The 22900-nt window shown below is 40.2% G+C and overlaps 1 protein-coding gene across 5 annotated transcripts in view; it reads right to left on the bottom strand.

Annotated features, from left to right (window-relative positions):
• FGFR2 (fibroblast growth factor receptor 2) overlaps positions 1 to 22900 on the bottom strand; it is a 130599-nt gene that overhangs the window by 5905 nt on the left and 101794 nt on the right. For 3 of the 5 annotated variants that reach the window (XM_077455379.1, XM_077455384.1, XM_077455381.1), the window contains 8 exons: positions 20742 to 20947; positions 18515 to 18666; positions 17087 to 17208; positions 13911 to 14021; positions 11070 to 11260; positions 7808 to 7930; positions 4665 to 4735; positions 3008 to 3145 (listed from right to left, as the gene is read on the bottom strand). In XM_077455379.1, coding sequence (XP_077311505.1) covers positions 3008 to 3145; positions 4665 to 4735; positions 7808 to 7930; positions 11070 to 11260; positions 13911 to 14021; positions 17087 to 17208; positions 18515 to 18666; positions 20742 to 20947 — 1114 coding nt within the window. The remainder of the gene's footprint in view (positions 1 to 3007; positions 3146 to 4664; positions 4736 to 7807; positions 7931 to 11069; positions 11261 to 13910; positions 14022 to 17086; positions 17209 to 18514; positions 18667 to 20741; positions 20948 to 22900) is intronic. The other 2 variants (XM_077455382.1, XM_077455383.1) reach the window with 1 other exon arrangement.

The following is a 22900-nucleotide window of genomic DNA, read 5'->3' as shown; positions in this document are numbered from 1 at the left end:
ATTAATATTACCTTAATTAATATTGTCTCATATCTATAGCGCTGCACTTTTTTGCTATATATCTGCTTTTGTGCCTACTATCTGGGTTATAGTGCATAGCTGCTCTATGTCATTGTGGTTTATTTAGCGCAGATATTTATTTTATTCTTCATCTTGTTTTTTTAGTTATGCAATATGGATGCATATTTATTTGGATAAAGTCTGGTCTGTTTAGGAGTTTACTATATGGTATTTTTGAGGCCTGGTACAGGGGAATGGCAAACATATCTCACCATTTTATTTTGTGTTGTATACAGTAAAATGTTATGCTCTTAATAGTTGTGGTTGTAATTGTATCCCTGAGAGTTTAGGCACAGAATAAATCCAACTTTTGCCTTTATTTTGTGTGTTCATATTCCCTTTTACATGAATTGGCTCATTGCTTTTTCCAGAAATCTGCAGAGTTTGGAGGTGGAATTTCTGGGATTCCCTTCATACTCAACTTTTCTGCAGCAAGTTTTCATCTCGAGAGACATGCTGGCAATATACCCAGACGAATACCTTAGGTGCAATGTTTTAGGATTAAAATTCTGGGACTACCAAAATTCTAGCAGGTAGACCATCCCACTTATTATTCAATTTAAGGAAGTGCAGTGGCATGCTTTCTAAATAACAGAAACGAGCAAGAATTTGCAATGATGTTTGCAAAAAAAGTTCTATGTACAGCACAGTTCTCACACTGTTTAAAGGGGTTATAAACCCTTGTGTTTTTCACTTTAACGCATCCTATGCATTAGGGTGAAAAAACTTCTGACCGCACCTGTTCATTCCTTCGGCAGAGATGCGCTCTTCCTCTCTGCCAGGGTTCTCGAATCTTGATTGGACAGATTGATAGCAGCGCAGCCATTGGATCCCACTGCTGTCAATCAAATCCAATGACACAGGAGATGGGGCCCGAGTCCGGCATTCTGTGTCTAAGCACGCAAATGCTGGACTCAGGAGCGTGCCCGCAAGGTAAACCCCCTCCCAGGTGAGAGCTTCTCCCAGGGGGTTACTAATGCGAGAAGGAGCCGTGAGCGCCGCCTGGGGACCCCAGAAGACCGATTGGGGCAACAATGTGCAAAACAAACTGCCCAGTGGGAGGTACGATAGGTTTGCTATTTTTAGAGAAAAAAAAAAAAAAGAGAGAACGTTTACAATCGCCAAGTGTATATAACTTGACTTTAATTGGTATGTAGAGAGGCCACTTTTGTTGAAAAAAAAAAAAAAACATTCTCTTCTGGGTGAACTATGTACATTGCAGGGATTTTTAACAAACTTTGTTCAGAATAACAAAAGGTTGGGATCTGCAAGAAATCCGTGTTTGTGTCAGTTTCCATATGGGAAAGTGAATCTAATGGGAGTGGTTTCATGATTATCAATCAGCTGCAGCACCTGCAGGACACTAATGAGGAAATCTGCTGGGCCTGCATCCCTTTATGCCTGGTTCACATCTATACTTTTTTAGTATGTCTTCAGTTTTGTAGAAACACACTACTGTGCATTTTATGGAAAGGGCCAGGGACTTTTTCTAGCTTTTGGTTCCATAGACTTAAATGGATCAAAAGGGTGTATTGAAAGACGCAAAATGCACCTGGAATATGCAGACTGCAACCTGCATAGGTGTAAACCAGGCCTTAGACATGATTTCCTTATGAGAGTACAACACCAAAAATAAAATTTTTGTTGCAGGGGATGCCCGATATTTGACTTGTATCTCTTAGTGCAGACTTATGGGAAAATCAGTAAGCCAATCGCACAAGCAGGAAAGGATGTTTCTGGGGGGAATTCTGTACACATTCTGTGTATAATAAACCTCCAGGTAGCCATATTGCATTTTCAGAAAATTATAGAGATGCAGATTTAAAAGGAAAGGTCATTTTTAATAACATTCAATTACAATATGACTTTGTCGCAATTGCATACGCTATATTTTTTTCCCCACAAAAGTGGACTTCTCCATTAAACATGTTCCTTCAAAAGCAAGTTAACAATGGCAGCTCATATGTCTATCCCTGAATTGTAATGATTGTATGATGTTGTGCATCTCTTTAAATATGAAAAATGAGAAAATTATCTCGGGGGGGGGGGGGGGGGGAGAGACAAAATATAAAATCAGCAAGCTCTTAGGCCTTCTTGGTCCTTTCTTCAGGCTACATCTCATCGTGATGTCAACCAGTAGAAGGAACCACAGTGTTCTTAAAGCTTGAGTTTTAGAAATATATTTTTAGACATTTGAAAGGTATGACACATTATTTTGTCTAGGTTTCCTTTCAAGAACAAAATACTTCTGATTGGCTAATGCTGCACAATACAATTATTCTTATTAAAGACGTACAAACAAATCAATTTAACTACTAAATGTTCTAGAGGAGATCAGCAATTACATAAACTTTCTGCTTTTTATTTTCTATACATCTCCTAAAAGGTGAAAAAATATATATATAAGGAAGTAAAAGACAAACCAGTAAATCATGTAGTTATTTAAATGGTGAAAAGATTAATGAACCCATTTATAAGCCTGCTACTAGCAGAAGCAAGAACACAATTATTACCATAGAGCAAAACTGAAACAATTCCAATAAAGCATAAAGACTTTCAATAGAATAAAGCCATGATGACCAATTAAGCAAATTCAATGAAACATGGGTAATCAAGCACTCGGCTTCTAGGGCAACCATTAATCGGTAATTATTAATGGTTTACATGGTCTTAATTTTAAATGGCTCAATGGGAGGAAGTTACGGATATGCAAATTAGTTGCATGGGAAGCAGACTTCAGCAGTGATGGATGGTGCTCCATGTTTCACATTAAACACTACAAATCACCAAAGATCAGCAGACAAGTACAATTGAAGCACTAATGGAAGGAAGTAGGAACCTGTTATTTTTTTTCCATGAATCTAATCTAAAAGTAAAAAAATTAAAAAAAAATAAAAAAGAGAAAAGAGGCTGTGCCTCTTGGAAGCGAGAGCACACTAAATCTTACAGTTCATTGGTGCAGTTGGCTGGCTTATCCATCCGGTGACCCTCTTTCAGCAGCTTGAAAAGTTCCTCAACAGGAATTCCAGGGTATGGTGAGCCTCCCAGCGTAAAAATCTCCCACATTAAGACGCCAAATGACCAGCTAATGGAAGCAAGTGCAAAAATTTGATTAATAGGCTACAACTCCTGGCTACATTTATAGAACAACCAAGGCAAGACCCAAAAAACTAATTTAAAAAAAAAGGAATACTTTGAGGCTTATTAAGTAATAAAGTCATAAACAACCAGATATGATCTTTAGGAAATCCTATATAGGAAATGTTAACTGTTTGTGGTGTTTTGCACAGATCCACTCCAATGCTGACTCTAAGCCCCCGTACACACGGTCGGAGATTCCGTTGGAATGTGTCCTATCGGACCGTGTTGTCGGATAATCCGACTGTGTGTGGTCTGCATCGGACTGTTTCCGTCGGAATATCCATCGGACCAAATTTTCCAACTTGTTGGAAATATTTCCCGACAAACTGGTCCGATAGGACATACTCTGATCATGTGTAGAGAATTCCGATCGGACAAAGTGCCACGCATGCTCAGATCAAATTCCTACATCAAAGCTATTGGCTACTAGCCTGAATGTAGTCCCATCGTAACGAAATTACATCATCACGTTCTGAAAGATCGGATTTTTCGACAACTTTGTCCGACCGTGTGTATGCAACAGTTTCGGACACAATCCGACGGACAAAATCCAACGGATTTAGTTGGCAGAATGTCCGACTGTGTGTACGGGGGCTAATAATATCCATATATGTTTGTGATTATCCAAGCACTACATCTGAGGACATGATCAATCACCGATTGGGCCCTTGTATATGGGCAACTGCAGCCACAAAGAACTGATATTAAAATAGTCTAAAGGATTTATGAACCTTGGCGCAAGCAATATGATTCTTTGTTTTATTTTCCCAATAACAGAAGGCTGAAACAAATGAACTGATTACTGTAGGCAACATATCAGCCTTTGAGGAGCAACAGTCTACACTAGACCAAAATAAAAGTAGATCTGTTGACCACTATAAACGCAGCTGCTATCTATTGTCTAAACTTTACTGGGAAAAGTAAAAATCGTATTGGCTGCTTGTACTTTTCACAAGTCAGCTAATCTGTAGGCTAAAGGGAACCCCTCTCCGAATGAATAATTTACTGACTCCTACTAGGAGTGAGATTGCATACAAATGCCTGTCACCGGGGCATGGACTCCAAGTCCCTGCATACACAAACAGGCACACTTACTGGGTTGGTCATTGAGCTAAAGTAGCAGTCAACTCAGCAGTATGAGACCCAATTGTAAAGAACTAGGTTTTGAAACTACAGTCAACCAGTGATAAACAGTCAATTCCTGACCACAAGACCATTATAGTTTTGTTTTATTGTGCTAGCTCTATAAAGCATGTTTTCTCTTTGTCCCCCTTGTCTGCTCAGTTATAGGTCTCCAAAAAATACTGTGCATGCATGAAAAAGTGGGCCACAATAGGCTCAGGGTTACTGCTGATAGTTTTTTTGGAACATTATTGCAATCGATTGACTTTAATGAAGGCTTAGATTTACTCAATGCTTTGATGTACTGCCTACTATACAATAATAAGATAAATGTGACTTACACATCGCTCTGATGAGTGTACACCCGGTCAAATAATGCTTCTGGAGCCATCCACTTTACAGGGAGCCGACCCTAAAACAAGCAAAATCATTAAAGATTTAGATGCAACAGTAGTGAATAACAAACACACAACACTTCAAAATCATTTCATATTCAGAATGCACTCTGCTTAAAATTTTCATAAATGATGCTCTTTTACATATCATACATAAGCAGTGAAAAACAACTATCCAATATATACAGTGAAGATGTCCACGCTATGCCCCAAGGCCAATATGTAACACAAGTAAAAAAAAAAAAAAAAAAACTCTCATGCTGTTGAAGTTAGGTAGAAATCATTAATTCGGTTAATTAAGCTGAAATGTTTCAGTGCCGACCTTAGGGAGAGAAGCTGGCTTATAGCCTATAAAGAACTGCTGGAATGGGGCGCTCGGGGCTCAGGAGAGATGGGAGGTTAGCTGAAAATTTCTGTAACATTTCTAATAGTACTGAGAAGTATAGTTTTTCTCCATTTTATTTTAGTGGAGTAAAAGCAAACATTTTCTACTGCACTTTTTCTGTTTTCTTTAACTAGTATGCCAAACAAGTTTCGGCTTAGCCAGTGTAACAAAGTGCATGATTTCCAATAGCTCCAGAGAACACCATGTATGGTATGTTCATGAAAAGTGATATATAAATACCAGTAGTATTCTAACCCTTAGATACACATACAAATGAGAATTCTTCAAACACCCTGCCCTCTAGCTGTCCTTGGGAATCCGGGGCTGCTAGCAAGTATTCTGCTGTGGATCATCTTGGCCAACAAAGCAAATGACTGCTTCCCAGGTTCAAAACCAGGAACTCTTCTTTAGGAGACTGCTAAGCTTTGCTAGTTAGAATCATTGTGATATGTGCTATTTACCTATTTTTTTTCTATTTGCCACCACAACACCTTAAACAATGCGTAATTAATACAGACTATCAGTGGAAAATGTTGGACAATACATATACACACACATATATTATATATATATATATATATATATATATATATATATATATATATATATATATATAAATAAATTAAAAGAAGAGCCATCCATTTATCCATCCATCCATTTATCCAATAAAATGTGAAAAGACAAGTGAATCCTCACAGCTTCCAATGTTAAGCTGCATGCCTGAGAACTATTTTGAGATACTCAATATAAATTACGTGTTACTACAGCTTACTGAACTACTGCAGTTCTTTAACTGGGTGTCATCTGCTTTCTATCAACACATATCTAACTAAAAGACAAGGGGTGTGTCTGTCAGAGGCAAACAAAAAGTTTGATAGTAAAAAAGGCTCCAGTTCTAATTGAAGTGACAACAGCCATTAGTTTTACAAGGATGTTCTTTGCACGTTTTGTTCTTAAAATACAAGTGCACATGTGCTTAATTAAAGCCCAATTGAAGTTCATTTTAAACACATTCCAGGTGCACCAAAACAAAAAAAAAAAAAGGGTGGTTAAAGTCTTAGTGTGTGTTTCTTTAACCACTTCAGCCCCAGAAGGATTTACCCCCTTCCCGACCAGAGCACATTTTGTGATTCGGCACTGTGTCGCTTTAACTTTAACTGACAATTGCGTGGTCCTGCGACATGGCTCCCATCCAACCACGTTAAATCCAACCACATTACTTCCGCTTTCTTTAAGCCATCAGTAATTGCCGATTCGGATTAATTGGTGCTTGAACACAACACCGGCTACACCAAATACAGTCCGGTACAGGAAGAATTTTCTGTTTTCACAGCACAGCGACTAACAAGGACAAAGTTGTCGCCGCCTCGGAGGTGGTCATTTTCTTGGTTAGTTTCAGTATGGAGTAACAATCTCCGCTCATAATATCATGCACCGGTCTCTATTCGATTGGCGGTGTGGTGTCCAAACACCAATTTGTGAAAGTAAACAGCAATTCTTCAAAATCTGCAATTCATGATGGTTTAAAGAAAACTGAAGTGACGCTGGTTGCTCATTCTGCCAGAACACCGGGAGAACACAATTATTATTGCTAGTGGCTGGCAATAATTGCACGCTAAAAATTTGACATGCTGGTTGTACCCAAATAAATTGGTCAACTTGGGTACAATCAGCCTGCCCATAGATGGATCTAATCTCAGCCGGTCTCTACTGAACCGGTCAGGATTTGATCCATCTATGGCTGGCTTTACTCTGCCAAAACAAAATAAGTTTGAGCTGGAAAATAAGCCTCTACACATTCACATCCATGCCTTGCAATGGCTGTCCAGGTCCAGACACACTAAAAAACGTGTCATCTTTGCCATTGTTTTTACTATATAATGCTGACTTTTAGTGTCATTTAAATTAAAGCGGACTTTAAGCCCCAAACTCAAAAAGCTATGGTGTATGCATCTAAAAACACCATAAAAATTAGTTGTAAAATACTTTCCTATTTACTGTTTTTTCTGAGCCTTGGTCTCACAGGTACACCCTGAGAAGACCATACCACTAAGGCCTTCCAGGGAAATCTCACTAAATCTAGTTAATAACAAGCTGCCCCAGATCATGGGGCTTGTCTTTCAACAACCTGGCCAAGATCTTGTAAGGCATATGTGCAAGATCTGTTGTGCTATTATCGGTTGGCCAACACAGAATAAAGAGGAAGAACCTGGCCACTGACAATTAAAAAAAAATGTAAATTTAAAATGGCTGTACAGGATGTGGAGCCCTGGTGGGATGGATGGGTAGGAATGGGGAAATCAAAGAAAGACGCATGTTTGAATTGGTAAGTTTGTGTGCCTAAATACATTTAGCATGGGCAGTTTATTGAGATGAAGTTTTGAAACAAAGGAAGCTCCTACTGCATCATGGAAACTATCTTCTTCAGACCTACTTAGCTAGGACATACGAAGGGGGGGTCAGTTTCTAAAAAAACAAAAAAAAAAAACCCCCACAAACCTCACCGCTAAAGTAATGGGGACCCTTTAAGCAGTAAGTGTTTTTATTGCCTACAGTTTTTTTCCCCCCCTTGGTTTTAAATACCACCAAGGTAACATTTCATGACTTGTATCTGCAAAATCTGCTTAGAGGAGTTCTAAAAAATGATTACACAAAGTGCATCCACATTCAGAAAAGCCATTTACAAATTCTTCCCCATACTCACATTTGTTGTTTTCTTATAATAATCAATATTGTTGACGTCCCGTGCCAGACCAAAGTCTGCAATCTTCATAACATTGTTCTCTGTGACCAGCACGTTCCTGGCTGCAAGGTCCCGATGTATACACTACAATACAGAACCACAACTGCATTGGTGAACCATTAGTGAACCATGTAAAACTTACTAACAAAAAAAATTATAACACTTAATTCCCAATTAGGGTGCATTCACATGGGTGCTTAGCACAATGTGAATTTCAGTGGCATGAATCTGCGAATTCCCGCATCTGGAATCACATGTGTGAAGAGCTTAGTCTATACAAAACAATGACAGGCTGATGGCAAGGAAATACCTACAGTTAGGAAAAGATGATTGCAGCTGGATGCAGTCTGTGTGCATCCAGCCAGGATCATCTGTTGATAGCTGCAGATGAACACTGGCTGTAAGAACAGCTGCAAACTGTGATGGATAGCTGCAGCAGCCAAGAGCCTGTCATTGTTTCATATGGGCTGAGCAGCTGCAGCTCTTCGACCACACCTGTGATTCCAAAAGCAGGAATTTGCAAATTCTTGCCTCTACAATTTTCAGAGTGTGTTAAACACCCCAGTGAATGCATCCTTAAAATCTCAGAGCTTTTTATTCCTATATCCCTACAGGTTATGCTCTTTGATGGTTTTGTGCCCTAAAATTTCCTTTTCTCTCAAAAATGCCACTTCCTGCCTTTGCAGTGCACTGTATTGGCAGTGCTGAGTAGTAGCAGCTAGAGCACAAGTGTCCCCCACATAGAATTGTACTGCAGAGAAGGGGGAGGATGTAGATCTTATTAGGTCTATTATATTGCAGGTTGCACTGTGTCTAACTTTTAGACACCCTGCACAACTGCTATAACCGTATAGCAAAGCTAAAAATATGAAAATAGGCATTATTAAAATGTCTGACTGCATATCTACTTAAGCCGGCCATAGAACTTTCGAACCTTGACCAGTTCAGCAGGGACCGGCTGAGATTCGAACCATGAATGGGCAGGCTGACTGTACCCAACCAAGTTGCTCAACTTGGGTTCCATCAGCCTGTCAGATTTTTCATGCAATTATTGCCTGCAGCTATAGCTTCTAGCAATAATCACTGTGTTCTCCCGGCAGGGATGGCTCTCCCCTGCCAGGAGAACACAATAGCTATCCTGGAAGGATTCCCCCATCAACACTGACTTTGTTGATGGGGGAAAACAAGAAATTTTCCTTCCTGCAACCCGTGGTTGTAGGAAAGAAAATCACATAGTCTATGGCCGGCTTTATGTAACATCAACTGGACTTTAAAGAGGACGTAAACCCTGATGAGTTTACTTCCTCTTTGTCTCCCTGCAAAGGTAAAGCATAATGGACTGCCATGCATCGCATAGTAGCCCATTATGTGTTACTTACCTGACACAGGAGCCAGTGATGTCACCGCTGTCCCCTGTAGCATGAAGCATCCATCTTCTTCTGGGTATCGCTGCTCCGGCCACTCCCACGCATGCGCACGGGAGCCGCCACTAATGGCATATCACCGTTAGCAGCGGCATGCCCAGTGCGCCTGCGCGCTGCTGTCTATTGCGCATGGGCTGTGGACAGCGGTGCCTGTCTTTTTGCAAATATCTCCTAAACCATGTAGGTTTAGGAGATATTCCATGGACCTCCAGGTAAGCCTTAATCTAGGATTACCTGTAGGTCAAAGTGGTCTGTAAGTGTTTACAACCACTTTAAAGCGGTTGTAAACTGCAAGAGATTAAAAAAATAAAAATAAAAAAAAATTCCACAAAGCAATTTCATAATGTGCTAGTATGCACATTATGATAGACTTACCCGAGAACTAAGCCCGCTGAGATGGCTGACATCTTCCCCAACTTCATTCTGGGTCCTCGGCCTCTGGCTACATGAGTGGCAGGGGGCGCGATGACGTCAATCCCGTGCATGCACGTGGGATTAGCCATTTCCGGCACGGTAAACTGGGCCTTCAGAGCGTATGCGCCGACGATGCATGCACTCTGAAGATCTCTTAAACTGTGCAAGTTTAGGAGAAAGTCACAATAACTACAAGTAAGGTTTATTATAGGCTTGCCTGTGGGTACAATTGGTTGTACAGCGTTAAAGTGGTTGTAAACCCGCTGGAAAAAAACAAAAAACCTGTAAAACAAAGGCATAATGAGCTAGTACGCATGGCATACTAGCCAATTATGAAATACTTACCTTAGATCGATGCCCCCACAACGTGCTCAGTACACCAATGTGTCCAGCGACATGTCTCTCTGCTTTTTTCCGGGTATCGTGGGCTCTGGCGTGGTGATTGGCCGATGACATCATTCCTGCACATGCGGGCGGGAGCCGCCACTAACGGCACAGCAGCTGAAGAAACAGCACGAGCGAGTCGTTTCTTCAGTGCGCATGTGCCAATAACGTTGGCACATGCTGATACAGTGAATATCTCCTAAACGGTGCAAGTTTAGGAGATATCCATGGTACCTACAGGTAAGCCTCATTATAGGTTTACCTTAGGTAAAAGTAGTGTGTAAGGGTTTACAACCACTTTGACTACCACTAACTCCAGCTTCAACAGTGTAATATTGAAACAAGGGGTGGTGGATTTTGGTTGTGTATTGCAGTTGGAGGAACATTTGTTAAAACCAAGGTTTAAACATTTAGCACAATACCAGTACTTTGTGTGCTTTAAAAATATATGGGATTGCTCGTTAAATGTTTACACACATTTCAGAGAAATAGCCAAAAGTACACACTTTGCCGGGTCTGCTGAAAAATAACACACATACCTAGGGGCCCTCAGCAAACACTTTCTATTTTATAGGGGTACACTATTTAACTAAGGAAAACGCTGCAATGAGGTATTGCAGGTAGAGCTGATGGTAGTAACCCAGAACACAGAAGGCCTTTATGCAACGCTACAGATCCTTCACAGGAGGAAGCAAAACGAAAACAATATCCACCAGTAAGGCATAATTTAAAACCCTGTAGTATATTAGAGGGCAAAGCAGGTAATAAATACTAATTAGAAATTTGATAAATTTTGTTGCCCTGCTTTCATATATTAAAAAATTTCCTGAATGATGGAATTATCCTTTAGGCATATTACAAAAGGTATACAATTTACTGAATGAATAGCTCCAATTGCTTATTATTTAAGTAATAACTATACTCTACTAAAAGTCCTTTATTACAGAGGTAAGGGGCGTGAAACAAAGAACGCCCAATACAATTCACCATTCTTATTTTACCTTCTGTGATGCTAAGTACTCCATGCCCCTGGCCAGCTGGTAAGTGCACGATACCAAGTCTTTAAAAGTCATTTGTTCTCCAGGCACCCTGTTAATGTCATAAGAGTACTCCATCTCAATAGGTCGCCGGGCCCTCAGGTACTCACGAAGGTTCCCTTTAGCAGCATACTCTACAATTACAAGTAAGGTACCTACAAACAAAATACAACTGTTAAAATCACGCACATACTGCATCTTGGACATTTTCAGATTTATATGTAAATGGCATTGGCTTAAAGTTGAAATTAAAAGGCAAGTTCGCCTTTACAGGAAAATCTGCAATTCTCATCACCCCCGGTCCCATGTGCCTGGAGCGTGGTGATCTCCTGCTAGGAGACATTGTATAGCCGCCTCACTGGTCCGGGGCTTAGAAATTCCCTTGGCTTAATCTCCTAAACATACCTAGTCAGGCAGTGCGTTTAGGAGCATTCTAATTGGTCAGTGCCGTCACATGGCCGGAGCCAACCAATCAGAACCTGCATAGCCTGTTCTTTCACCACGGCCAAAAAGGAGAGAAAGCCGTAGGGATTTAAAATCCCCTGACTGGTAAAGCGGCTATATGATCTGTCAGCATGGACGACTGCTGGACTCCAGGTTAGCGGGACCGGGATACGATTGGGACAGGGCCCAGATTTTTTGTAAAGGTGAACTTGCACTTCAAAGGGCTACATACATGGTTGCTGGGTGGTTGACACTGCTTTATAGCCTCCAATGGACAATTTATCAGCATCATCATTGCTGTCTAATGGGCAGGGTGGTGAGATGGGGAGCAGAAACACATCTAGACATGAGATCTCTCTCACAACCATAAAAGCATAGATAGATCTAAAATTTGTCTGGTTTAGCTGGAACTGGCTGAATTTCAATCTGTCTATGGGGAAGCTGATTGTACTCAAGTCAATCCATCAATCAACTGCAATACAACCAGCCTGTCTTTGTCTGATCACTGCCAGAAACTATAGCAGCCAGCAGTGATCATATTCTGCTGGTCGGGAAGGCTCTCCATGGACCCTGCCAGCAGAACACTATGGGAGGGATTCCCCCCATGGACGATGACTGTTAAGGGAATCAAGCAATTTTCTTTCCTTAAACATATACACATACATAATATATATATATATATATATATATATATATATATATATATATATATATATATATATATATATATATATATATATATATATATATATATATATATATATATATATATATATATATATATATATATATATATACATACATACATACATACACACACATATATACACACATACATACATACATACATATATATATATATATAAAGACTATAAAGACTCGTGGGAGTCTCCTGCATATTACGGCAGGGTCAAGGACACCCATGAGTGAGGCACAATCTCCCGGCTGTCAGTCACAGTAGCCCAAGCCGCCCCCTTCTCCCAGTCAGGGGAGGCAGTGGCATCGCTATGAGGAGAGATTGTACCTAGGTAGGTGCAGCACGGGACTTCCTATGTATCCCAGACTGTTACTCCGCCATCCTCACATAACCCTCCAGCTCCCACAAACACAGAGTGCCTCACCCTCCACCAGTCCAGCTCAGAGTTTGGAAGCTGAGACAGCCAATGGCAGGTGAGCAGCAGCTGTGTTGGGGGAGCTTGTGTCAGATTCAATAGAGGGAGGAGTGAGTGAGAGCTGGGGAGTGTGAGGATGGCATTCATTACTCCCCTGAGTGGTGGGAGCTATAGAGGAGTGCTGGTACCTGGGAGGCAGGTGAAATAATTTGGTGAGAAATCCTGACTGGTCAAATATTCTCGCAGATAACCTTGTCTGGGGGCAGGGGACACTGGGCAAAAAAAGGGGGGTGGGGGGGGGTTTACATTTCAGGCGATTTCCCCATTTCTCTGTATGCATCCAGAGCTCATTGACCCTTCCCAATGTCTGTTTGCAGGTTGGCTGAGCCCATTTGTTGTTTCCGCTGCCCTGATGTAAAGGGGAACTTTTCATACTGATGGTGGGGGGGGAGAGGCAGGTTTGCGCAAAACTCTGTGTGATGCCACCTCCCTAAAATGAGTTTTTGCAGGTTGGGATGTCTGATATTTGCTTTAATTGTGTATTAAGCCATTTATCATGGTTCCACTTTAATGTAAACGTTATACCCATTTTTAAAATTTTTATTTTTTATTATAGTTTGTAAACGTACTTTTACATACATAAAGCCATATATTGTACATATGTACTTTTATCTTGCTTTGCTACAGAGGTGATAATTCTGTGGCCAAAGTATTCTAAATAAACTTAAAAAAATAAAAATAAAGTGGCAGAGTAACGGGAGAAAGTCAAGAAAATCTGTAAAATGATCTTGAGTCTGAATATTCCCTGTACTGAAAAAACGTAAGCAAAGACTTCTAAGGTTACTGAACCTTTAACAGTAATTTAGGTTGAGCGCAAGTTACTAAAAGACCAGGGAGGTTACTAAAAGGCCTTTATTACATTGTTTAAGCCACAGACAGTGGTTACACTCAATAATTAACATGGCATAGACAGTCGCTAAACTCACTAATTAAAAAGACACAGACGGTCAGTTCGCTCCCCAATTGAATTGGCATGTTAATAACAGGACAGAGGTAAAGTCCAGAGGTCACAGAAGTCAGTCTTAAGAGGTTAGATTGGAGAAGCGTATTCTTGTGTCAGCTGCAGGGTGGGAATGTTGGTCATTACAGGGCTGCCTGACACTCTCCCTCCTAACGAGCTGTATTGGTCCTTTCATTACCGAAGACATAATTCAAGAATTACTGAGTAGCACCTTGCTGTGGGACTCACCTCCTTGTGTGCATGCACCCAACAGATTGATAATATTCTTATGCTTTCCAATCATCTTCATCATCTCCATCTCTGAGACTAGATCAGCTAGGTCCTTCTCAGTAGCATCATCTGTGTGGAAATAATCCAAATGTTAAACTATATAAAACTACAGCCTAAGATTTTACTAAAACAAAGCAAGTACTGCCCTTTCACTGGCATAATGGCGCAGTGGCTTGATAGTTAGCGCTTCTACCTTGCAGCAATAGGATCACTGGATTATTTCCCAACCAAACCACCTGCATGGCGTTTGCATGTCCTCCCTGTGTTTGCATGCGTTTTCTCCGGGTACTCCAATTTCCTCCTACACGCCAAGGAGGTGCTGGTAAGTTAATTGGTCCCTGTCTAAATTGGTTCTAGTATGTTTTTGCATGTGAGGTAGGGACCTTAGATTGTAAGCTTCGAGGGCAGGGATTGAGGTGAATATACAATATATGTAATGCTCTGTGCAAATTGTTGGCACTGTATGAATACCAATAAACTAATATGGCTGCACCCTACACCATGGTGTTAAAAATAGCTACAAATTGATTAAGAAGCAGCATTTAAAATCTTTAAAATATATTAATTTATACAGCTAGCATTTGTACCTGAATCTGTTTTGAGCCGCCTGTAATCCCCAACAGAAAAGGCCTCAGAGTGGGTGAGGGAAGGGACAGACAATCAGGCTCTGATGTAGTATACATATACTGTAAATGCACATGCTGCCAGGAAAACATGGCAGAGTGAGCAGAGGGATGACTTCATCAACATACTGCTGCTCCCTAACTGTCCAATCAGCAAGTTAAAAAAGAAAGCAGAATTTTTTTCCCCTCACCCAGACATCAAATACGCCAGTTTCATTACTATGATTTAGATATTTAAAATTAAACACATGGAGGAAGCTGGGAATTAAAAAAAAAATGTTTTGGGAATAGAGACACTTTGAATATCATAGTATTATGATTTGTGTTTTAAAGCGGAGTTCAGCTTGGGTAAAAAAAAAAAAAAAAAAAGTGAGCCCGCAATGTCGACACCTTGCATCATTCGCTGCACAATTTTGCAGCAATCTTTCCCCGGAAGTGGGAGCAGATGCCTGGATTTGACAGGTATCCTAAAGGCATCAGAAAGGGGGGGGGGGAAATCTGACCCGCAGAAGTTCCATTTCTGGGTGGAACTCTGCTTTAAGGACAAGCATAGAGTATAAGCTCAGTTTTGTGGTGTTATCAGGTCCTTCATTAAAAAAAAAAAAGTAAACTAGTTCCCCTCTGTAGTACTCCTAACCTAAAAACGTAGAACCCCCCCTTAACCAGCCGATAACTTAACGGCCACGGCCTCCTCTGCTGTATACAGCCCGCCCACCCCCAGGTGGAAATTTTCAGTGCTGGCCATGTCTGTGCATTGAGTCTCTATAGCCTGGGATCGTACTTTAACTGCATGTCTACAACCCCATTCAAGTCTAAAGCTGGCTATGCACCCTTGCATTGAGTATAGACTAGACAGTACTCAACTGTTTTAGCTGCAAGTGCACTAATACGGATATAATCACCTCAGCCATGCACTGTAATAATTTCTAACAGTGGGTGGCCATGCTGGCTTGACAAAAGTTGATAACTTTTATGGAAGGAGTCGGGTCAAAAATTGTTGGATGAACAGCACGGCAAACCAACTCTAAGCAGGTGCAGGCACTGATCAGGTACTCTGACAGCTGGCGTGAGCGGGTATCAGGGCTGGTTTACACTAGCTGCAGTGGGACTGTGTTGGACAGCTATTCCAGCGCAGTCCTACTGCATGGACAAGGCAAAATGCTTTGTCTCCTATGTGCCCAGTTCACACCGCTGTGCTTTGGTGATGTGTGGGCATCAGGCAGGGAGGAAAAGTTCTACATGCAGTGCTTTTTATTAGCACAGTGTAGTACAAGGCAATCCACTGCCTTGGACTGCGTGGCTGGAAATTGAACTTTATGAAATGTCTGTTTGACATCCAAGTAAAGTTTATGAAAAAAAAAGAAAAGGAAACGATCTGCCGTGTTCAGCATTCATCACTGTGAAGAGGTCAGTCGGTTAGGAATTTTTCCTTTTTTTAGTTCAACCAGCAGGCTGAAAGAAAGTAATATATTAGTGTATAGTCAGCTTTAGCACCCTCATTGTGCAGGCGTGGCCAACATCTGCCAAGCTGAGGTAAGTTATCAGCTGGGTTGGGGCTTTCTAGATTACAGTAGGTTTAGAGGCTAGGGACTAGCGCGCATTTTACAAAAAAGTGGATTTGTCCTATCACTATAGTACAATGCACTGCCAAAAAGAAGAAAGGTCAGTTCAAGGGCTATAGGTATTGAGCTACACTAATGTACAGTCAATAGGTTTGCAACATCTATGTGATCTACACATGTCTGACCATTTGTCTGCATGGCACAAGAAGGGGGGGGGGGGGGAATTTTTGATCCTGCAGTTCTACAGACTTTGCCACTACTCCACCTCCTGCAGGTTACTATGCAGTGCTTTTTGATTTTAAGGAACATGATCACACTAGTGACCACAATCTAAGCTCTTTCCTTCTGTAAACTCACTAGCATACAGAAAATTTCCACTGAAAATGTAACTTCTTTCTTCTGGTGTGTGGCAACGTATTAAAGATATACCCTCGGGTAATTACCCTCATCATGCTATAAAATAAATTTTGAAAGAACATTATGTGAGCTAAATTAGGTTTTTATACACTTGTCTAGAAAGGTTTCACTAACAGCATAGCTTTAGACCTGATGATTGCATATAAGCACAGCACAGATTTCAGTATATACAACTTACTGTATATACAGTATAGTGGCTGTACCCTGCTGGACAAGAATGCATGTCGCTGATTAGTAGATATTTTAAGGCTTAGTGGAGAGGAACGTAAGAGCAGACCGCATTTAATGGAAAAAGGCAGTCAGAGCCCTGGAGACAGAGCAATCACACACAGGGATGGTGGCGAAAGGATTGCATAATTCAAAGGACACAAATCAGTAAATTACACTTCTTTCCAAAGCTGCAGTCTTTAAATCACAGAGAGGGGCAGCAAAACTGTCAGAGATTCTGATTTAACTTCAAGGTCAGGAATGTGACCCTGTGTCTCCCCCCCACAGAGAAGGGAGAAAACACCCACAACCCCTCCTTGCTTACCTTTCAGCATCTTTACAGCAACAGTCACTGACTCTTTAGGCCGGTCTTTATCAATCCCTACAGCCTCGGCCATGACCACTTGCCCAAAGCAACCTTCACCCAAAGGTTTTCCCAGTGTCAGTCTGCGGAAGTAAACAGATTATTAACATGCAATAAACAGCAATTGTATGGGAAAGGGGGCTGGAGCTGCCTTCAATATGCTTAAAATACAGATATGTGAAAATATGTACAATAACATAAACAAGCGTGGTCACAAGGGACAGCCAATGTCTTGTGCACCCACAGCCACCAAACTAATTTTTTCAGATGCTGATGGCATCTTCTAGACATTGGTTTGTTTCCTTTTGACTTTCTTTTTGTGCATCCTTGTTTTAGGTTAGTGACTTAGAAGGAATTCAAACAAGCGGGTCAGCATAACAGCTACACAACTGCCACTTTCAGAAGCATGTCAGTAATAGCAGCCTCTATATTTTAAATCAAAGTAGAAAATTCTGGACAGCTGCACTCCAAATGAAATTTCTCATGCCTTTATTAGAACATCAGGATCACACTGTGCATGTCACTGCAAAGTAATACAGAACCAAAAATACTGACGCGTTTCACACTAAACGTAGTGCTTACTTATAGCTGGCCCTATATTTTATATAGGATACTTCTACACTAAGAGTAAATGTAGTACTTTTTTCATAATAAGCCATCTTTTTTCACATACATGAAGGCCATTTAGTATTCTCTGCATAGCATGCTTTTTCTTTGTATATATAGTGTTTCTCAACTCCAGTCCTCAAGGTGCCCCAACAGGTCATGTTTTCAGGATTTCCCTCAGATGAAATGGCTGTGGTAATTACTAAGGCAGTGACACTGATCAAATCACCTGTGAAAAATAATGGAAAGCCTAAAAACATGACTTGTTGGGGCGCCTTGAGGACACGAGTTGAGAAACACTGATATACATGAAGGCTGACCACTTGGGCTTCCGTATAGTATGCGATTCTTCATAATATCTGAAATACACATTAGCCCTGTAGCCAGCTGAATGTAGCAGACGTTTAACTGTTGTGTTTGGTTACTGGCCCCATAAACTGAAAATTAGCTAACCATCACCAAAAATGATTAACCCCAACATATTTTTCTGTCTATCAGAATGAACATATCCAATTGTTGAGCCCCAATGTTTGTATTTAGCTCTCATCATACCTGCAGTGTGATCTTCACAGGGCACAGAACTTTGATATATGGCCTGTAGCTCAGTTGAAGATTACACTGCAGTTAAAATAAAAAAAAAAGACAAAAACAGCCTATAACCCAAATGGCTGAGCAAACCTGGCATGATATCCAGGTCTGTTAAGCCCCAATTATAGAAGTAATAAATACATTGGATTCCTCCAGCTTTGGCACACATAGGAAGTGAGTGGAAAGATTACATACTTGTCTTTTGAGAATTCCCACTTGGGGTCATGAGGAAGTTCATACTCTGATACATTGGGCAGCAGGACTGTATCAGCACTGGACAGAAGGCGTGTGGTGATCCTCACCAAAGGTGTTGTGGAGTTCATAGAGGAACTGGAATCAGCTGACACCTGCAAGAGGAAAAAGGTGATGTGATAGATGCCCAATGGCAAAAGCATTAAGAAAAGCCCAACAGTCAGCTCGGCCATGTGCAAACTAGACTGATGTTCACTCATTGGAAAAGTAGTGTTAAAAAGAGCCGTTTTTTTATTTTTTATTTTTTTTTATCAGTCATAATAAGAATGTGGAAATATAAAATCTAAGGCTATTTAAAAAAAAAAAAATGCATTAACTTAATTTTTGCCATTGATTTTTAGACTTTAGACTGACTCTCATGCAACACTCAATTCAGGCTATGGGTTCCCTTTAACGGTACAGCCATATCAGCCAATCAGAGCTCAGCTTTCATTAGTATGACTACAGTAAAATGCCACATGCAATTTTTGGATTGTATTCATAAAAGATCATTTATTTTTAATTGTCATATTCTGTTAAATAAGGTTGTATGCATCGGTTATATGGCATTTAAATTTGCCGTGTGCTAGTTATTATTTTGTATCTTTTTTTATTATTACATTAAAAAATAAAATAAAAAATATTCAGCATATGCTATCCCACTGAATAAACTAGGTGAATGTAATGAGGCATCTCAAGACAGAATCATATTACCTGTTACTGCTCCCCTTTAAAAAGAAAAACAGCATTACAATGAAAAGTTAAATCTGATACATGAGGCCAAAACAGAACCATGCAAATACACACGTGAAGCATGACTTAGGTTGCAGACGAGACAGCATTGTAGAAGAAGTGAAACTTTATGCCAATATGCCAGGGTACAGATTAGACATTCTTTGATAAATTGTTTCATATTAACATTATAAATGACAATGAATTATGAAAGGGGACTCCTAAACCTTAAAATCTAATCTTCCAAAACACTTAATAAATATTCTAAAAGCACTTTGCTGTTTAGCCAAATAAACGTAAATAAATTGTATGAGCTTTGGTCAATGTAGATTATAGGTATCTGCTAACAGCCCTTTACCTACAGATCTGACACCTGGGTGAGGATCAAACTTTTTAAGCCTACCCCAACAATGAGCGTTTTCACCATTGTAAGCACTTATGACCGATTACTGGAAACACTTCGCTCACCAAGATTTTTCAAACTGTTTACCTGGTCTCAATCAGAAGAGTTACTAGAGGAGCTAAATCTATGTACTATAAAGTGTAGTGGGAGGTCCCAGAACTGTGTAGAGGATGGCCTCATGTCTCCCAGCTACGTGTTATTGGAGAGACATCTGGCCGTGTATAGACAGTTAAGACCTGCGACTTAAATACTGATAAAACTATATAGATCTTTATGTATTTCGGGACAGTCCATGTAACTTTTTGGCAGATTAAAAATGTCATCTTCCAACCATCAATATTCAGAACTGAATTGGTTTCCAAGAAGCATGACTGATTGCTCAAATCAAAATGTTCCCCTGATCACTTTTGAAAAAGAAACCAAAAAATTCTGTTTATGCAATTACATACTTCGAAGATGCCATCTCCTACATCAACTGATCAACAGACACAATGGCAAAAATCTCTATTTCTTTAAACATGTAACACCTAACCACTAGATACATACAGACCTATCCCAACGCTACAGAGATACTACACCTACACTGCATGATATGAGCACCCAGTGCTGGGACAAGGGTTAGGCAGGAGGGGCATTTGCCCTGGGTGCAGTGAGGCAAAGGGGCACAAAATAAACAACCACCCATTCTATGGCATGTATTAATAGTGGAAGAGGTGCAATTATGGATCCTTGCCCTGGGATACCCTGTCCCAGTATGGTGAGCACCATACATGCATGCTAAAAAACCTCTGAACTGTCTTGGGCCATTGTCTTTTATAGGAACGTCATACTCGAGAGGAGCCTCCTAAAAAATCCTTATGCGGATATAAACCCAAGATCTATAACCAGGAGGAAACTGAATTTTACAGTATATAACCATACATATCATTGGTCCATAGCATTAATCCAATAGCATGGGATGCTTTTATACTTTATCGCCCTCATCTAATATCTATCTGCACATGGCAGCTGACAGACAACAAGAAAAAAGGTTTTTTGAACTCTTTATCTACTTTCTGTTACCTGGCGGTGTAGTGGTATTCGTTTGCTGAGCTTGTGGACAACAGGTGGCCCGATTAACGATTTCTTCTTTTTAGCTCCCTGACGAAGTTGGAATATGATGCAAATTCCAATAAAACAGAAAATAAGGAAGCCTCCGCCAACATATATAGCTATTTCCATGTAGTAAGGCAGTGAGGTATCCTCCATAGGGGGTTCTATACCTGAAAATGATGTGGGGGGGAAAAAACGTGAGCTGTGGCTAATGGTGAAAGTATAGGAGTCAGAGGAATGAGTCAAAATCCTTTACCACAGCACACAAATTCTACATCTATATACATATACACATATATACATACATACATACATACATACATACATGCGCACACACACACACACTAAGCAAGGCGCAGCATGATTTCAGTCTACCATAAAACCCACATCACATACACTGCTTGAATAATGAACCTTGAAAATTGATATCCTATAATAATTTTTAATCTGTTAATTTTATATGATTAGTCTGGTATTTCCATTAGTGCCTGCAAGATGATGTAACCTGACATTCTTACATGATTTATTATGTTTTACAACTATGGCACTGGATTTTAAAGAAAGTTTCCATTTTTACCCATTCCACCAACATAATGGGTAGCACAGTTATATTATTCCCATTAAAAAGGATCTGTATGTTCATACATAAAAAGGAAATGGAAGCAACTCTTGCAATGTTCAAAACAGTTGGACAAAAAAAAAAAAAAAAAAAAAAAAAAAAAGAAGAAGAAGAGCTGCCTCAAACCTGTCCTGAATAGACATAGGTGTTTTTGGTTTTAGAGTAGAAAATTGTTAATAATCTGGTCAGTTTTTTTTCCTAATCAATAGGTCACAGTCAGGGAAACTTCCCTTCACTTCCTGTCCTAGAGACACAGCAGCAAGCAGAGGTATCTCCAGAGCAAGATATGGCAAGAATGGCCTTCTTAGCCCCTGTACACACGGTCGGAGATTTCGACAACCAAATCCGTCAGATCTTGTCCGTTGGATCTTGTCTGTCTGATCTTGTCCGAAACTGTTGCATACACACGGTCGGACCAAGTTGTCGAAAAATCCGATCTTTCAGAACGTGATGACGTAATTTCGTTACAATGGGACTACATTCAGGCTAGTAGCCAATAGCTTTGATGTAGGAATTTGATCTGAGCATGCGTGGCACTTGGTCCGATCAAAATTCTCTACACATGATTGGAGTATGTCCGATCGGCCCAGTTGGTCCGGAAATATTTCCAACAAGTTGGAAAATTGGGTCCGACGGATATTCCGACGGAATCAGTCCGATGCATACCACACACAGTCGGATTATCCTACAACACGGTCTGATAGGACACATTCCGACGGATTCTCCGACCGTGTGTGGGCTTAGAGATTTGCCATCAGAGCAGTGGTGACAGATTTAAAATATTGTAAAGCGCTGTGTAAATTGCTGGCGCTATATAAATCCTGAATAATAATACTAAAGATTCCCCTTCACCTTCTGTCCAATGCGACAACTCCAAAAAGTTGGATTTCTCATCACTTTATAGGGAGTAAAATATACTTCTCTACTATCCTCATAGGGAGGAAGAGTCTTCCCAACTGGGACACAAGTAGCAATAAAAAACAAGGCAGGAATTCTAAACCTTCTGCTCTCTAAACAAAACTAAAGAACCATTTTGTCTCTACATGCACTTTAAGGACGCAGGGATACATGATTAATACTAGTTCATTAGCAAACTAGGGTAAGATCTATACTGCATTAAGGTATTAAAAAATTATAAATTAAAAATGATATGCAAGCTCAATAATCATTCATCTCTGAATTTAAACCCATAACAGGGTTGAGATTGTTTTAAACACACATTATGTTGTGTTACAAAAAAAAAAAAAAAATAGAATTTTACTATGAAACAGCAAGTTGTCACAAGCCCGAATAGAAAATAAATAGTTTGCAGTTGGTATTGAGAGACTGCAAATTTGTATCGGTTCTTTATACACCAACCATTCTGCAAATAAATTAAACAAAACATTTTTAAATGAAATTAACAGCTTGCTACATCTTGGAAACCCACCCAAAGGAGTGCATGCATGACAAGTATGTGGACCGTGCCCAACCACAATACAGCAGCCTTGACATTTTACCTTGT

This window comes from Lithobates pipiens, unplaced genomic scaffold (genome assembly GCF_037356315.1).
Source record: "Lithobates pipiens isolate NorthernLeopardFrog02 unplaced genomic scaffold, aLitPip1_a1.2 Scaffold_25, whole genome shotgun sequence".
Lineage (NCBI taxonomy): Eukaryota > Metazoa > Chordata > Amphibia > Anura > Ranidae > Lithobates > Lithobates pipiens.
The sequence above is the reverse complement of the archived record's forward strand: the minus strand, read 5'-3'. Positions and strand labels throughout refer to the sequence as shown.